The 15,525-nt window shown below is 43.1% G+C and overlaps 1 protein-coding gene and 1 pseudogene across 1 annotated transcript in view; both read left to right on the forward strand.

Moving 5' to 3' along the window:
* Positions 1-6,563: 6,563 nt before the first annotated feature.
* LOC103259214 lies at positions 6,564-13,702 on the forward strand (annotated as a pseudogene).
* A 556-nt stretch (positions 13,703-14,258) lies between these two features.
* LYPD8 (LY6/PLAUR domain containing 8) overlaps positions 14,259-15,525 on the forward strand; it is an 8,914-nt gene continuing 7,647 nt past the window's right edge. The window contains exons 1-2 of the mRNA XM_008056877.1: positions 14,259-14,313; positions 14,705-14,821. Coding sequence (XP_008055068.1) covers positions 14,259-14,313; positions 14,705-14,821 — 172 coding nt within the window. The remainder of the gene's footprint in view (positions 14,314-14,704; positions 14,822-15,525) is intronic.

Here is a 15,525-nt window from a genome sequence, read left to right on the forward strand (position 1 = left end):
GTTATTTTTTTTAGAGACAGCGTGGAGTGCAGTGGCATAATCATAGCACACTGTAGCCTGGGCTCAAGCACTCCTTCCACCTCAGCATCTTGAATAGCTGGGACTATAGGCATGCTTGAGCTAATTTTTGTATCTATCTATCTATCTATCTATCTATCTATCTATCTATCTATCTATCTACTGAGATCGGGTCTTACTATGTTGCCCATGTTTACTCGCAGTTTTGTTCAACTAATCTATCTATCTATCCTTATGCCATTATCACATATTTTTATTATTGTGGCTTTGTGGTAAGTTTTGAAATAAGGAAGTGTGAGTCCTTCTACTTTTTTTTTCTATTTATAGATATTGTTATCTGGGGATCCTTGCATTTTAATATGAATTTTAGGATTATCTTACACATTTCTGCACACAAGGGAATTAGAATTTTGATAGGAATTGCATTGACTCTGTAGATAAATTTAGAGTATTACCATTGTAAAAATATTAAGTTTTCCAATCTATGAACATGGCATGTCTTTCGATTTAGGTTTTATTTATTTCTTTCAGCAATGTTTTGCAGTTTTTAGTATACAAGTTGTGTACCTCCTTGATTAAATTTATTCCTAAGTATTTTATTGTTTTCTATAATTTTTAATTGTGGTAAAATGTACTTTACCATTTTACTTATTTTTAAGTGTACACTTCAGTAATGTTAAGCACTTTCATGTTGTTGTGCAACCAATCTCCAGAGCTCTTTTTATCTTGCAAAATTGAAACTTTGTATCCTTCAAATAACAGCTCCCTACCCTGCCCCACTCCCTCCCTATAGCCCTCAGCAACCACCATTCTATCTTCTTGATGAAGTTGACTACTCTAGGTATCTCATATAAGTGGAAATATACAGTATTTGTTTGCTTGTGTGTGTGTGTGTGTGTCTGTGTGTGTGTGTGAGACTGGCTTATTTCAACTACCATATGTCCTCAAGGTTCTTCTATGTTGTAGCGTGTGTCAGAATGTCCTTTCTTTTTAAGGTTGAATAATATTCCCCAGTGTGTGTGTGTATATATATATATATATATATATATAAAATCAAAATTTAGTGTATATATACACTATTTACTATATATATACAAAATTTACTATATATATACACTATATATAGTATATTTTGATTTTTATATATATATATATATATATATATATATATATATACACTAAATTTTGATTATCCCCTCATCCATCAATGGACATTTGGGTTGCTCTCACCTTTCATTGAGAATAATGCTACTGTGAACATAGGTGTACACATATCTCTTAAAGATGCTTCTTTTGACTCTTTTGGGTATATACTTAGAAGTGAAATTGCTGGTTAAATCTATTTTTAATTTTGGGAGGAACTACTATACTGTGTTTCATAACCGTTGCATCATTTTGCATTCTCACCAACAATATATGAGGATTTCTATTTTCTCCATATCCTGCCTAATATTGTTATTATTTGCTTGTTTGCTTGTTTATTTTTAAGTAGTAATCATCTTAGTCGGTATGAGGTAGTATCTCTCATGATGGTTTTGATTTATATTTCCCTAATGATTAATGATGTTGAGCATCTTCTTATATACTGCTTGGCTATTTGTGTTTTTTTGGAGACGTGTCTATTCAAGTCCTTTAACCATTAAAAAAAAATTGGTTTGTTTATTTTTTGTTGTTGAGTTGCAGTAGTTTTTCATATGTTCTGGATATTAACCCCTTATCATCAAATATATGATTTGTAAATATTTCTTACCACTCTATAAGTTGCCTTTTCACTCTGTTGTTTGTGTGTCCTTTGATGTACATAAGTTTATACTTTGATATAGTTCAATTTATATATTACTACTTTTGTCTGTGCTTTCAGTGTCATATTCATCAAATCCAAATGTCAATGAAGTTTTCTCTTTGTTTTCTTTTAAGAGTTTTATAGTTTTAAGTTTTATGTTTATGCATTTGATACATTTTGAGATAATTTGTATATATGGTATAAAGTAATTATAATTCTTTTACATGTGGATATCTAGTGTAAGACACTACAAAGAGAAATATATATTCTTTTATTTATATAAATTTATACAGTTATGTATAGACATATAGGTCTGTCTGTCTCTCTATATATCTATATATATATCTCCTGTTCTGTTTCTGGTTCTGTTTCTCTGGAGAAAACTGAGTAATACAATAGCCAGTGAATCAAAGAAGAAATCAAAAGAGAAGTTATAAAGTACATACAACATACCAAAATGTATGGAATGCAGCCAAAGCAGTGCTTGGAGAGAAATCTAGAGTGGGAAATGCCTTTATTAAAAAATAAGAAAGATCACAAATCAATAGCTTAACCCTTCACCATAAGACATGGGAAAAAGAATAGCAAAAACAAACCCCATATTTAAAAAGATGGGGTTTCTTTGGAAATATAGATATTTTGCTTTTATTCTTCCTCTATGAACATTCAAAGCACGTTGAATCCATGAGATAGTTTTGAAAGGCTTTATGTGATGCCTTCACACATGGATTATACAAAGGCCATGTTGTCCAACCTCAATGACCATATTTGGACTCAGAAGAGAGACTTGAACACTGAAGACTGAAGTCTCAAAGAAGTTGATTCTGAAACAAAACTGAAATTTGAATTTATCAGTGTCCTTCCTAGGGTTCAAAAAGAAGTAGGACTTTAGTCAAAGTCACAAAGTCTACGAGAACCAGAAATAGAAACCAACACTTTATTTCATATGTCATTATTTCCACTAACATCTATATATGCTCTTCACAGTTTGATAACTTATTTAATGTTGCCTGAAACAGCGTTATAGTATATAAAAGAGAATGCTATTTGAATGAGTCATGAAGGTATGGGAAGCCTCTCCCTGTGCCCAAAGCAAATAGATGCAGCCTCAGAAGCAAGACGTAGGAGATACCCCCAGTGCATTTCCTGTCCTAAGCTGCCCTTGCACTTCATTCTTTGTACTGCTAGTACTCCATACATTTTCTCCATTCTAGTCATAGACAAACATTAAAAGAACAAAGTATTGGTCTTAGTGGCTCTCAAGCAAATACTTGGAGCTGCCATAGGGTTTCCAAATTTTATTTTTAAAAATAAGTATTGTTAAAGAAATACAGAAACAGCACTGCTATCTATCACACCATCAGACAAGCACGCCAGGGGCTCTTTGCATGTTATCTAAGTTCCTAGTGAGAAAAACCAGTGGAGAATATTGAAATGAGCTTAGGAGGAAGGGTGTGAATACTGACCTTGTAATTCTTCAATAAACTGTGTTTACTTCCTTGATCAAGACACGTTCTTTTTCGCCAGTGAGGCTTCTTGTTCTCTTCCTGGAGTCATCTCACCTCTGGATTCCTCTTCGCTCACAGAGCTGTCTTCCCTGACCACCAGAGTGATTGGAAGGTGACTGTCACAGCCCTCTCACCAAGTGTTTCATGTGCTGGGTCTTGCCTGCCTGTTTCTGGACCAGGCACGTGAAGCAGTTGGTGAGATGCAACTCCTGCCCTGGGTCTCACAGCAGAGATAGAGAGAGAAGGAGGGTTCTGGATGATCCTTCTCTTTTCTGGTCCTCTATTTCTCATCACTCTCTCCCAATTCTCCTCCCTCTATCTCCCTCAAGGAAGCCTCCAGTGTCATCTCTGCTCTTCCCTTTGTCTCCCTTCGCCCCAATCCCCAGGGAAACGCTACTGCATCCCAAGTAAAACAGAGCTCTGTCCCTCACTCTCTTTTGGAGTTTTACCAATCTCAGGCTCCGACCAGTTGCTATGGAGATTGTCCTCTGCCCAGGGTTTCTGGTTCTGAAGGGTAGAAGGTAAGCTGGAGGGGAGCTGGCCCTAGTTCAGACTTCCCAACAGTGGGGACCACTGGAATGACATCACTCATTACCTAGAAAGCAAAAGTGGGTATAAATCATCTTCTCAGAACATTGCTATTCGGTCCTAGAGTAGGAAAGCCTACTCTTCCTGTCAACATGACTTTGGCTATACTCCACATGAAAACAGTGACCTTGGCATAACCACCAAAAATCTTACCCCTGAGCATGGCTCACATACCACATCTGTAGGGAATGGTGAAACCTGTGGCAAATTGATTGCTTGCCATTCCATTTCACAGATGAGAGGGAAGGAGTCACCATGCATTTTCCCTCTGGTAAGTGTTACTGATTTTAAAACATATCATTTTGTAGATAAGAAAATTGTGACTCATGATCACAACTCAAGTTAGTATATGGCTTGTAAATTGCAACATGAGATTTCAAGCACGCCAGGGGCTCTTTGCATGTTATCTAAGCTGCTAGTGAGAAAAACCAGTGTAGAATATTGAAATGAGCTTAGGAGGAAGGGTGTGAATACTGACCTTGTAATTCTTCAATAAACTGTGTTTACTTCCTTGATCAAGACACATTCTTTTTCGCCAGTGAGGCTTCTTGTTCTCTTCCTGGAGTCATCTCACCTCTGGTTTCCTCTTCACTCACAGAGCCGTCTTCCCTGACCATACTCTGCAATCGTCTCCCTGGTTCATCCCTGTTATTTCCTGTCTCCACTTCTATTTTGTTTCTACCACAATACTTTAATTTGCAATTAGCTTCATTTGTCTGCCTACTTGTTGTTTTTAAAATCTGATTACTTGTTTGCTTGTAATTGCTATTACTACCTTAAAATCACAGGAAGAGTAAGGAGCTCATATGTTTTCTTCAACTTTGTGCCAATGCTTGGTGTGAAGGTGCAAACACGTATTTGTTGAATAAATAGCTACATTTAAGGCTCAAGTGTCAGAGAAAGAACAAGGAGGAAGACAGCACCCATTTTTGAGTGCTCTGTGTGTGTCAGTCATTATGTGAAATAGATATTTTGCCCCTTTATTTTGATGGAGCTACTGAGAGACTTAAACAAGGTCACACAGCTAACAACTGGTGTAAACAGGAGTCAAACCACATCCATCTGCGGTTTTTTTTTTTTTTTTTTTCTCACTAGCCTGAGTGGAGAGCTATATTAGCAGATTGTGCAGACAAACGGACTTTCTAATGCTGGCTACAGCAATTTCTCAAATATGCCTTGTATTTAGGGCCTGGAGTTTTCAGGGAAATGGTTATACTGAAAGTTTCCTGAGATGATTAACTAATTTCATCCTAGGCATGTTGCTTGCCATGAAGAAAGCCCAGATAAATGGCTAGTGATTGAGTTAATGACAGTAACTCAAGCAAAATTTCCTTGGGTCAAATTTATAACATTCTATGCTCTATGCAAAGAGCATCACAAACTTTCTGTCTTATTTTTTAAATTTTTTGGTATGAAATTACTTTATTTGAAGGAATGGTGCAAATGAAAGAACTTAAGTGGCTGTTTTGGTACAACTTATAGAAAAGGTAAAGATACCTCTAACTTCTTTTAATCTTTATAGCAGATTAGGCATGGTAGCAGTCACTTTCTCTTAGGCTAGGAAATAGACTCAATATATTCTCTTCTAGGCTTACTCAGTTGGCAAGTAGCAGAATTGCACTCTGAGGCTGGGCCTCACCTTAGACTACTGCCCTGTGTGTCTGTGAGTGTCTTCCTGGGCTGTGGTTTTAGCTGTGTGAACTCATGGAGCCATGGAAGTTGCAGTAGCCATCATTTTTGGAGCCCTTTATGATATGATAGTTGTATGCAGAATGTCTGCCCATGTGACCTATTTTAATCATCAGGACAATTCTAAAGAAGTGGTTGGTGAAGTTTTTCCCATTTGAAATATTGGAACTCCAAGACTCAGAGGGAGCATCATCTCATACAAAGTCATGGGTCATTGAGGAAGCTTACCTTTCAGGGCATGCATACCTCCTCTCTGCAAGATGACTGTGGGACAGGAGTGTCGGGGACAGTAATTGATTATTTTTAGTTTGTTCTCACATTTCTGAGCTGGAGGCACATGCCAATCAATGAGAACTTGCAGAAGCGAACCAAGACTGAGAACAGATTGGGCAGGGTGGATGGTTTCAACTAGATCCTTTGTTGGATCCCTGTTGGAGATGGAATTCCTGCTCTGGCTTCCCTGCCACAACCCTACATACCTCTATGTGTTTATTCCAAAACAAGGTGGATTCCTCTGGAAACTTACCTCCAAGCTTTGCTGAAGATTGAGGGAAACCCTGGGAAAGGCCCATTTTCCATAATGTTTCCAGATTTACATTTTGGGATGACCCTCTGGGATGCAGCTAAGCCTCAGGCTCACCTCAGCCAAGCATATTTTAAGGACAGGAGACTTTATCCTCATCTAAAGAGATGATGGAACCAGAGGGCCTGAGGTGGGCCCCACACTTTTTAGTTTAAGAATGAAAGTTGGAGGTCAGGTGTGGTGGCTCACACCTGTAATCCCAGTGCTTTTGGGGGGCCATGGTGAGAGGATTGCTTAAACCCAGGAGGCTGGGGCTGCAGTGAGCTATGATCTTGCCATAGCTCTCCAGCCTGGGTGACAGATTGAGACCCTGTCTCAAAAAAGATGCCTACATAGAAGAGTATCAGCAGCTAGACTGAACTGGTTCCTTGAGTATCCTGGCCTAGAGATTGCTATGGGAAATTGGATGGCTGTTACAGATCCAGGCCTGTCTTCAGAAAGCAAAACGATGGAATGCTATGCAGCCATAAAAAAGAACAAAATCATGAATTTCGCAGCAACCTGGATGGAACTAGAGTCTATAATACTGAGTGATCTCTCACAGAAACAAAGATCTGAATATCACATGTTCTCACTCATATAGTGGACCGTGAACATCTACCATAATACTATAAAAAAAGGACTGGCAGTGGTGGGAAACTATGGGGGGGTTAGGGAGAGGAAGGGAGGTGGGACTAACGGTAGTCAATATCTGTCTGGGGATGGGGAAACACCCCCTATTAACAAGGCTGCCTGAACGATGCACATTTGTATACCTAACCCTTAACTGTACCCCACAATTTTATAATAAAAAATATGTTAAAAAAAAAGAAAGCAAAACTCTCTCTCAATATACCTCAGAAACAAAGATGTCTCCATCTAGCTTATACTCACAGCAAGTGCTATGTTCTTCAATACCTTTATCAAAAAATGTGCAGTTTTTTCAGTGCCTTCTGCACAGAAGAAAATATTCAACAAAGTATTTCATATCTTGATCAGGAATTGACAACTTTCGTTTTTCCTTCATTATATGAAGAAGCCAAAGGTAAAGAGACAGAGAATTAAATATAGTAGCTGTTTTAAATTGTATGTATGAGCTACTTATTCTTCAGTGGAAGAACCTTCTAGCTCAGGAAAATGTGGAAACACAGAATCTGAAACTGGGAAGTGACATGGACCATCTACAGAACTGCTATACAAAACTAAAGGAACAACTGGAAACCTCCAGGAGGGAAATGATCGGGCTTCAGGAAAGACACAGACAATGACAATACAAGAACAGGAATTTGCATCAGCTACTGAAAATTGAAAAAGATGAGGTACAAAAATTGTAAAACATAATTGCCAGTCAGGCTACTCAGTATAATCATGATATGAAGAGAAAAGAGCGTGAATATAATAAACTGAAAGAGCGTCTGCATCAGCTTGTTATGAACATGAAAGATTAAAAAAATAGCCGTGGACGTTCTGAACTGTGTGGGGGAGAGCTGATGGCAAGAGAGGCTCCTGGAGGACTGGTAAAACGGGAACCAGGAATGAAGATGAAATGTATAAAATTCTCTTGAATGATTATGAATATCATCAGAAACAAATCCTAATGGAAAATGCTGAACTTAAGAAGGCTCTTCAGCAAATGAAAAAGGAAATGATTTCTTTTCTTTCTCCCCAAAAGAAGAAACCCAGAGAAAGAGCAGATGATAGTACAGGAACAGCTATTTCTGATGTTGAAGAAGATGCTGGGGAACTGAGCAGAGAGAATATATATATGGGACCTTTCCTGTGAAACTGTGAGAGAGCAGCTCACAAACAGCATCAGAAAACAGTGGAGGATTTTGAAAAGTCATGTAGAAAAGTTTGACAACCAAGTTTCAAAGATACACTTAGAAGGTTTTAATGATGAAGATGTAATCTCACAAGACCATGAACAAGAAACCGAAAAACTTGGGTTAGAAATTCAGCAATGTAAAGAAATTCAGCAATGTACAGAAATGTAAAGCAATGTAAAGAAAACAGCATCTTTTACAGCAGCAGCTTGCTACTGCATGTGATGATGATATCACTTCACTATTACGAGACTGTTATTTGTTGGAAGAAAAGGAACACCTCAAAGAAGAGTGGTCCCTTTTTAAAGAGCAAAAAAAGAATTTTGAGAGAGAAAGATGAAGCTTTACAGAGGCTGCTATTCGCCTAGGATTGGAGAGAAAGGCATTTGAGGAAGAAAGAGCCAGTTGGTTAAAGCAACAGTTTTTAAATATGACTACCTTTGACCACCAGAACTCAGAAAATGTGAAACTTTTCAGTGTCTTCTCAGGAAGTTCTGATCAGGACAATCTTATGGCACACTCGAGGCAATGGCAGAAGAAGCCTCACGGTGTGTCCAGTGGGTCTCTAGTTTGCACAGCTAAACTTACTAAATCTCTTCTGGCTTCACCTTCTACTTCAGACTTTTGCCAGCCACGTTCTTGTGTATCTGAACACAGTTCAGTCAATATACTGAATATATCTCCTGAAGAAACCAAGCCAAATCAGGTTAGAAGAGAATGTACCAATCAGAGGTGGAGTGTGGTGTCAAGACCTGGCTTGCAGGAAGGTTGCTATGGTGGATGCTCCTTGACCTACACAAACTTTCACGTCGAGAAAGATGACTTACTATAGACATGTGGACTGGAATGTGTTCATTAACATGTTCATCAGATTTCACATCTAAGTGTGTGTCATAAAGTCAATGATCTCTATAATAATTTAAGATGGTCTGAGTTGTTTGTTTGAACTTCCCTGTCTTCCCCCAAAGAGCTGAAATCTTAAATCTATTCAAATCTATTTAAAAGGATATAAATGCTTTGGATATGTATTTTTAGTAAAAGAAGCATCTGGTTCAGTGAATAAAGGAATGTATAGATGTTTGGATGGAAAAAAAGTACTAGAATGAGTTTCCTCTGACAGTCATTGAAAATAGCACTTTTAGGAAACTGAAAAAAAAAAGAGTGATAATTGGCTGTTTGTTGAGACCTGACCTCTTCTGAGTCCCTGGACTTCTTGACTAGTCAGAAGGAGGGTCTGCTTTAGAGGACTGCTTTTTCATGAAGCCTTGTGACTGATCATGGTCCTCAAACCCATGGTGATGACAGAGAGATGACCCCTAGAAGAAGAAGGAGCAAGATGACTCAATGTTTCCAACCCTGTGGTATAGGTTGGGTTCCACCTGAGCTGTGTCACAATGGTAAGATTGTTAGTCCAGGCATCTGAAGACCTAGAGGGAAGGGCTCTCTTGGCCTCAGTTTCTTCAGCTGTCAATAGGGATAATGATTTTGCACACTGTTCAGGGCCTCAAAGAGGAATGGATCAGAACTGCTCTGAGTAGCCATGTAGACCAGCACAGCCCCGTCCAGGGGCTGCCATTGTCTTCAGTGTCTCTGTTGATGGGTGGTCCTGATTGAAGTCATACATGCTAGTAGCTCTCACACAAACACCCCCACAACATTACTGACAGATAAATGACCTTGGAAAAACAAAGCAGAAGGGGGTGAGGAGTCTAGGAGTAAGCAAATAAACAGGAGCTCGGGCCCTGTGAGTGGGGGGGTGGCAGTGGCTGTGCCCTCACTGGGCATGCAGAGTGGCAGGCAGAGCTTTGCTTCCGGTTTGGATCACCCTTATTCTGGCTTAATGAGGTTAAGACATGACTAGGCATGGTGGCTCATGCCTGTAATTCCAGCACTTTGGGAGGCTGAGGTGAGAGGACTGCCTGAGTCCAGGAGTTTGAGACCAGCCTAGGAAATATAGCGAAACTTCATCTCTACAAAAAAATAAAAAAGTCAGCGAGGGTGGTGGCCACGCCTGTAGCTCCTGCTACTCAGGAGGCTGAGGCGGAAGAACCGCCTGAGCCCAAGATTTGAGTGGTGATCATACCACTGCACTTCAGCCTGGGCAACAGAGTGAGACTCCAACTCCCAAGGGATCTGAGCCCCTCTCCTGAGCTGTGCAGATCCTGAGTTCTGAGCTCTTGAGTTCTGAGTCTGCCCTGGCTGTGTGCCCATGAACAAGCCTTTTAAGTTTCTCTTTCTGTACTTTGGCTTACTTATTTGTAACAGAGCTAATCTTGTATTGCCTGGTTAGTCTAAGGCTGTGCTTGTCATTAGTGGGTCTTGTACTTTATTTTTAATTTTTTTGTAAATCTTATTTTTTATAATTATTTTATTTTATTTTATTTTATTTTTTGAGTTGGAGTCTCACTCTGTCGCCCAGACTGGAGTGCAGTGGCCACTCCCGGCCACCGCAGCCTTGACCTGCTGGGCTCCAGTGATCCTTCCGCCTCAGCCTTCCGAGTAGCCGGAATTATAGGCGCGTGCTACAACGCCCGTGTAATTTTTTTGATTTATTGTAGAGATGAGGTCTCGCTGCCCAGGCAGGTTCGAACCCGCGGGCTCAGGCAATCCACTCACCTCAGCCTCCCAAAGGCGCGGGATTACAGGCTGAGCCACCAAGCCCGGCTAATTTTTTTATTTTAAATATGTGGGGTACAATTCAGGGTTAGGTATACAAATGTTCATTATGCAGGTACCCTTGTTGATGATGTGTTCCTCCGCCCCCGGCAGTTTCCCACTACTGCCAAAACCTTTCTTACAGTATTATGATAGTTGTTCAAGGTTTGGACTTTATTTTAAGGGCCACAGTCAATGGTGGGAGACACCTCGCTCCTGTGTATACTTTGCCAAAGGCTGGTCTTGGCCAAAGTTGTTCTCAATGTCCAGAGGCCTCAGAGAAGATGCTGAAGTCACAGCTGCCAAAGGGTTAAGCTGCCTTTAGCCCATGGTGGGCAGGGCACAGTCTGAAGAGTGTGACTGTTTGACCCAGAGGGCCCTTCCTGGGAGGCAGCTCTGCTTTCTGATTGCACAGCACCTGCTATATAAGGCCTGACACACACCTGCCCCGTACCTTGCCTGGAAGCTGCCATCTACAGGAGAGTCTCTGGCCAGATCCACAAGGTGAGGGGACTGTGGGGCTGGGGTCCAAGCCCTGGGATGCTGAAGTCAGATGTAGGCTGTTCAGGGCCAGCCCTGGGCCTGCTCTGGCTAGGGTCAGGACGTCTTGGGACTCTTGCTCCTTGGGCATTGACCTCTGCTGTCACATGTCCAGGAGTGGGGGCTGGGGTGGGGGATGCTGTGACTGGGGAGGATGTGGTGTTGTCTTGACATCTGCCGTTCCATGTGTGCGTGTGTGTGTTCTGTGCATTATTCTGTGTGATGCTGTGTCCTCTAACCCACCCACTCCCGCTGTGTGTAAGACGAGAGTGACCACAGTAGGACCCTGCCAGGTTGCAGGAAAGACTCAGTTGTAGAATTTCGAGTGGGTTGAACTTGACCAAGGGGTGAATACATGCTGCTTCCTCTCAAGGTAGGGCCCTTCCGTATGGGCCCTACCTTGGCCCCTGCCTTACATTCCCCCTTGTCCACAGAGGTGCTGAGGGGGATCTAGGTCCTGCCATGGGGTCTCCTCCAGGCTTTGTTGCTCTGCTGTGTGCCTCTGGGCCTCTGTCACTTCCCTCTGAAAATGAGGCTATTCATCACATCTCCACCACAGGCTGCAGGGACCCATGTACTTCATGTGCTGCTGTGAGCCCATTCCTGGCTGTCTTTCCTTCCCTCCTCTGCCCTTCCCCAGGAGGCTCCACTCCTGCCACTCTCCCTGGCTCCTGGCCTGGAGGAAGACCCAGCACTGGGGGTGCGGGTCCAGTGCACAGCATCTACAACAAGCTCCACACCAGACAGGCTTTTACTCTTTGGGACTATAGGTGGTGGGCCACGGGACAGTGTGACTTAGGGGCCTCTCCTCCCCATGGGTGGTTTCTCTCCCTTTTACCAGCCTTAATACAGCAACTAGAGCATCACCATAGTGTGTGTGTGTGGTGTAGTATATGTGTGTCATAATGTGTGTGGCATGCGGTGTGACATGTGGTATGTGTGTCAGATGTGTGAGAGAAATGTGGGTGTGTGATGTGGATGTGTGATGTGTGTGAGAGATGTGTGTGTGATGTGTAGTATATGTGTGTGTAAGAGAGATGTGTGTGTGTGTGTTATGTGTGGTGTATGCATGTGTGAGCATGTGTGACATATAGTGTGTGTGGCATGTGTGTGATGTGTGATGTTTGTGTCTGGTGTGAATGTATGCATATGTAGTGTGTGTGATGTATATGATGTGTGCAGTGTGTGTGTGATGTATGCTATATGTATGCGTGTGTGTGCACATATATGGTATGAGTGGGTGAGGTGTGTGTGATGTGTGTGGTGTGTGTGATAATGTGTATGTGTGTGATGCGTGTGCAGTGTGTGTGGTGTGTGAGCATTCTGTATGCTGTATATATGTGTGTGTGGTGTGTGCATGTGCATATGTGGTATGCATGTGTGAGGTGTGTATGTGTGTGTGTGGTATGTGATGTGTATGTAGTGATGTGTGTGTAGTGATGTGTGTGGTGTGTTTATGTGTGGTCATGTGTGTGTGCTTTGTGTGTGTGAGGTGAGGGGAAGGAGGGCTGCAGCCCCAGGGGAGGGCCACTTTTGCCTAGTAAGCAGCAGCTATTGGGGTGCCCCCAGGCTTTGGACCTTCCCGGCTGGACTAGTCTGGTCACCTTCATGGTCCCCCCCACTGCAGTTTCCTCAACCTGTGGAGGGGGACAACAGTCTTTATCACAGCAGCTCTGTGCAGTGGGACTTTCTACAATAGACGTGTTCCATGACTGCCTTGGCCAAGTCAGCAGCCACCAGCCTCTTGTGGCCACAGAGCACTGGGACATGACCAGCATGACTGAGACACAGAATGTTCCACTTATGGAACTCGGAAGGATTTAACCTTGAACCGCATGTGGTCTGTGGCTACATTCATAGGGTGAACCAGGTGATGATAAGAAGGGCTTGTGCAGAGCCCAGCTCCTGCTCTCTGTACTGCTTTATACGCAGGCAGGCTGAAACTTGGGAGCTCTGATTTGAGGTCCCAGTGAACACAGCCACATCTCCGCAGTTCCCAAAGGTGGATCAGGAACTTGAAGGCAAGGATGTGCCAGGCAGAGAGATCGGTGCCACACTAGTCAGCAGTGCTTCAGGACTCTGATTCAACACTGTGGGTTGAGTGTGTTCAGGCCCAGGACTCGGAGTCCTCACCTGTTAGAGGGCAGTATGGGGTGGTGGTTAGGGACTAGACCAACCTCATCTCTGACACTTGCCAAGAGCGAGCCCTTGGTGTTGAGTGCTTGGTGCTAATGATAGTACCTGCTTGAGAAGGTGGGTGGATTACAAACTAGCACTTGTAAAGAGCTTGGAATAGAGTAAGTGTTCAACAGATGCAAGTGCAGGGATAGACCCCTAAGTGTACCATGTGAATGCAGCAAGATACCAGACAGAGGACAGACAGTGTGCTCTGGGAGGGGACGGAAAGCAAGACCTTTGACTCAGCTCTTTCTTCTTGGACCCTGTCCCTGTGGAGCTGAAAGTCAGTCTGCCTGCAGTTTTGCTCCTGAAGTGGTTCCACAGGAAGTGTCCCGGTGTGTTCCACATCCGAGTGTAGACGCCTCTGCGGGTACTCGTGGTGGGAAAACTTGACATCTGCCAGGGCAAGGTGGATTCTGCCCTCAGCTGTGTGCTCCCAGCTCAGGATTTTGATCTTTCCTGTCACAAGGGTCAGGTTGCAGTGTGGTTAAAACCCCTTTGGGAGCTGGGTATGGGAGCTCATGCCCACACTCCCAGCACTATGGGAGGCTAAAACAGGAGGATTGCTTGAGCTCTGGAGTCTGAGATTAGCCTGGGCAACATAGCGAGACTTCATCTCTAAAAAAAAAAAAAAAAAATTAGCCAGGTATAGTAGTTCACACCTGTCTTCCCAGGTACTTGGGAGGCTGAGGTGGGAGGAATGTTTGAGTCTAAGAGGTCAAGGCTGCAGTGAGCCAAGACCATGCCACTGCACTCTAGCCTGGGCCACAGAGTGAGACTCTGTATCAACAAACAAACGAACAAACAAACGCTTTGGGTTGACAGGCCATCCTTCAGGGCTCCAGGGCATCTTCTTTGTGTCTCTACAAGTTTGAGACTCTGTGACCCCATCCTTGGAAGTCAGCTCCAGTGCCATGAGGGGCATCCATATTGTTGGCATCATCGTGGCACTTGCTGTCGCAGTTGCAGGTGAGAGAAGTCACGTGGCCCCCTTTTGGGATGAAGATCCCCTTTTCCCACCTCACCTGAGTCTTCTTGCTCTTGAAACCCTGGGTACCACTCATGTGGCCTCTCACATGACAGTGTGACCAGTAAAGAGCATGAGGTCGTTTATGCACCGACCTTTAGTGAGGCCACTTGATGTTGAGACCATGGTTGGGTCTTCCCACTGGGGAATGATAAGCCGTGGGGAGAGGTGGGGGTGGCTCCATCTCATAGTATCAATTTGTGGGATCCCCAGAGGGTAGAGGAGCCAGTCCATCTATGTCTTCTACCCTGAAGTGGATGCGATGCTTTTACTGAATTTGCTCTGTAAATGTATCCTGCATGTTGACTAATGTTGGGTATCTTGTCTCTCCAGAATCCCTAAAATGTATGCAGTGTCACTCATGGGAAAAATCCTGTGACAACATCACTTCCACTGAATGTATTCCAGATAGTAACAGCTGTCTCAGTTCCTTGGTCAATTCCTCTCTAGGTGAGCCCGGGCATGTGTTTTGCCACTGCTGCCATACCTTACCCTGACTTGCACAGATAGGGGCTGGAGAGGGTGACCTGGGAGGAAAGGAAAACTAAGGTGGGGCAGGGCTGTCAAGGAGAGAGGGGATGACAAAGGCAACTCCCAGGAGAAGCAGTGCCTGGTCGAGACCAGCAAGAGCCAAAGGCGGCACAGGTACAGAGCCGGACCAGCAGATCAGCCCTTGTGGTGGCTTGAGAATCATTGCTCTGGGTTGAAGACACTTAAGAGAGTGGCATGAGATGCAAGGGCAGCTCTTAGTTACATTATGAGGCAGGAGCTTTGCTCTGGATGTTGCATTCTTCCATTTTTCCGGCCTTTTTTCCTCCTCCATTGTGGTTTCTTCCTCTTCTATATCAAACATACTTTCACTCAAGACTTCTTTGCAGGGCATTTTGATGGCAACCACAATTGTAATCTCCTTCTCAGAGAACTTTGATTTCTTCCTCCCTTCTTAGTGTTTTAATGCCACTGCACTCCAGTCTGGGCGACAGAGTGAGACTCCAACTCAAAAAAAAAAATTTATATATATATATATTAAAAAAAATTTTTTTTTTTTTTGAGTTGGAGTCTCACTCTGTCACCCAGACTGGAGTGTGTGGCCGCTTCCGGCCACTGCAGCCTCGACCTGCTGGGCTCTGGCGATCCTTCCGCCTCACCCTTCC

Source organism: Carlito syrichta, unplaced genomic scaffold (assembly GCF_000164805.1).
Source record: "Carlito syrichta isolate Samal-C Ts95f unplaced genomic scaffold, Tarsius_syrichta-2.0.1 Scaffold302566, whole genome shotgun sequence".
NCBI classification, from domain to species: domain Eukaryota; kingdom Metazoa; phylum Chordata; class Mammalia; order Primates; family Tarsiidae; genus Carlito; species Carlito syrichta.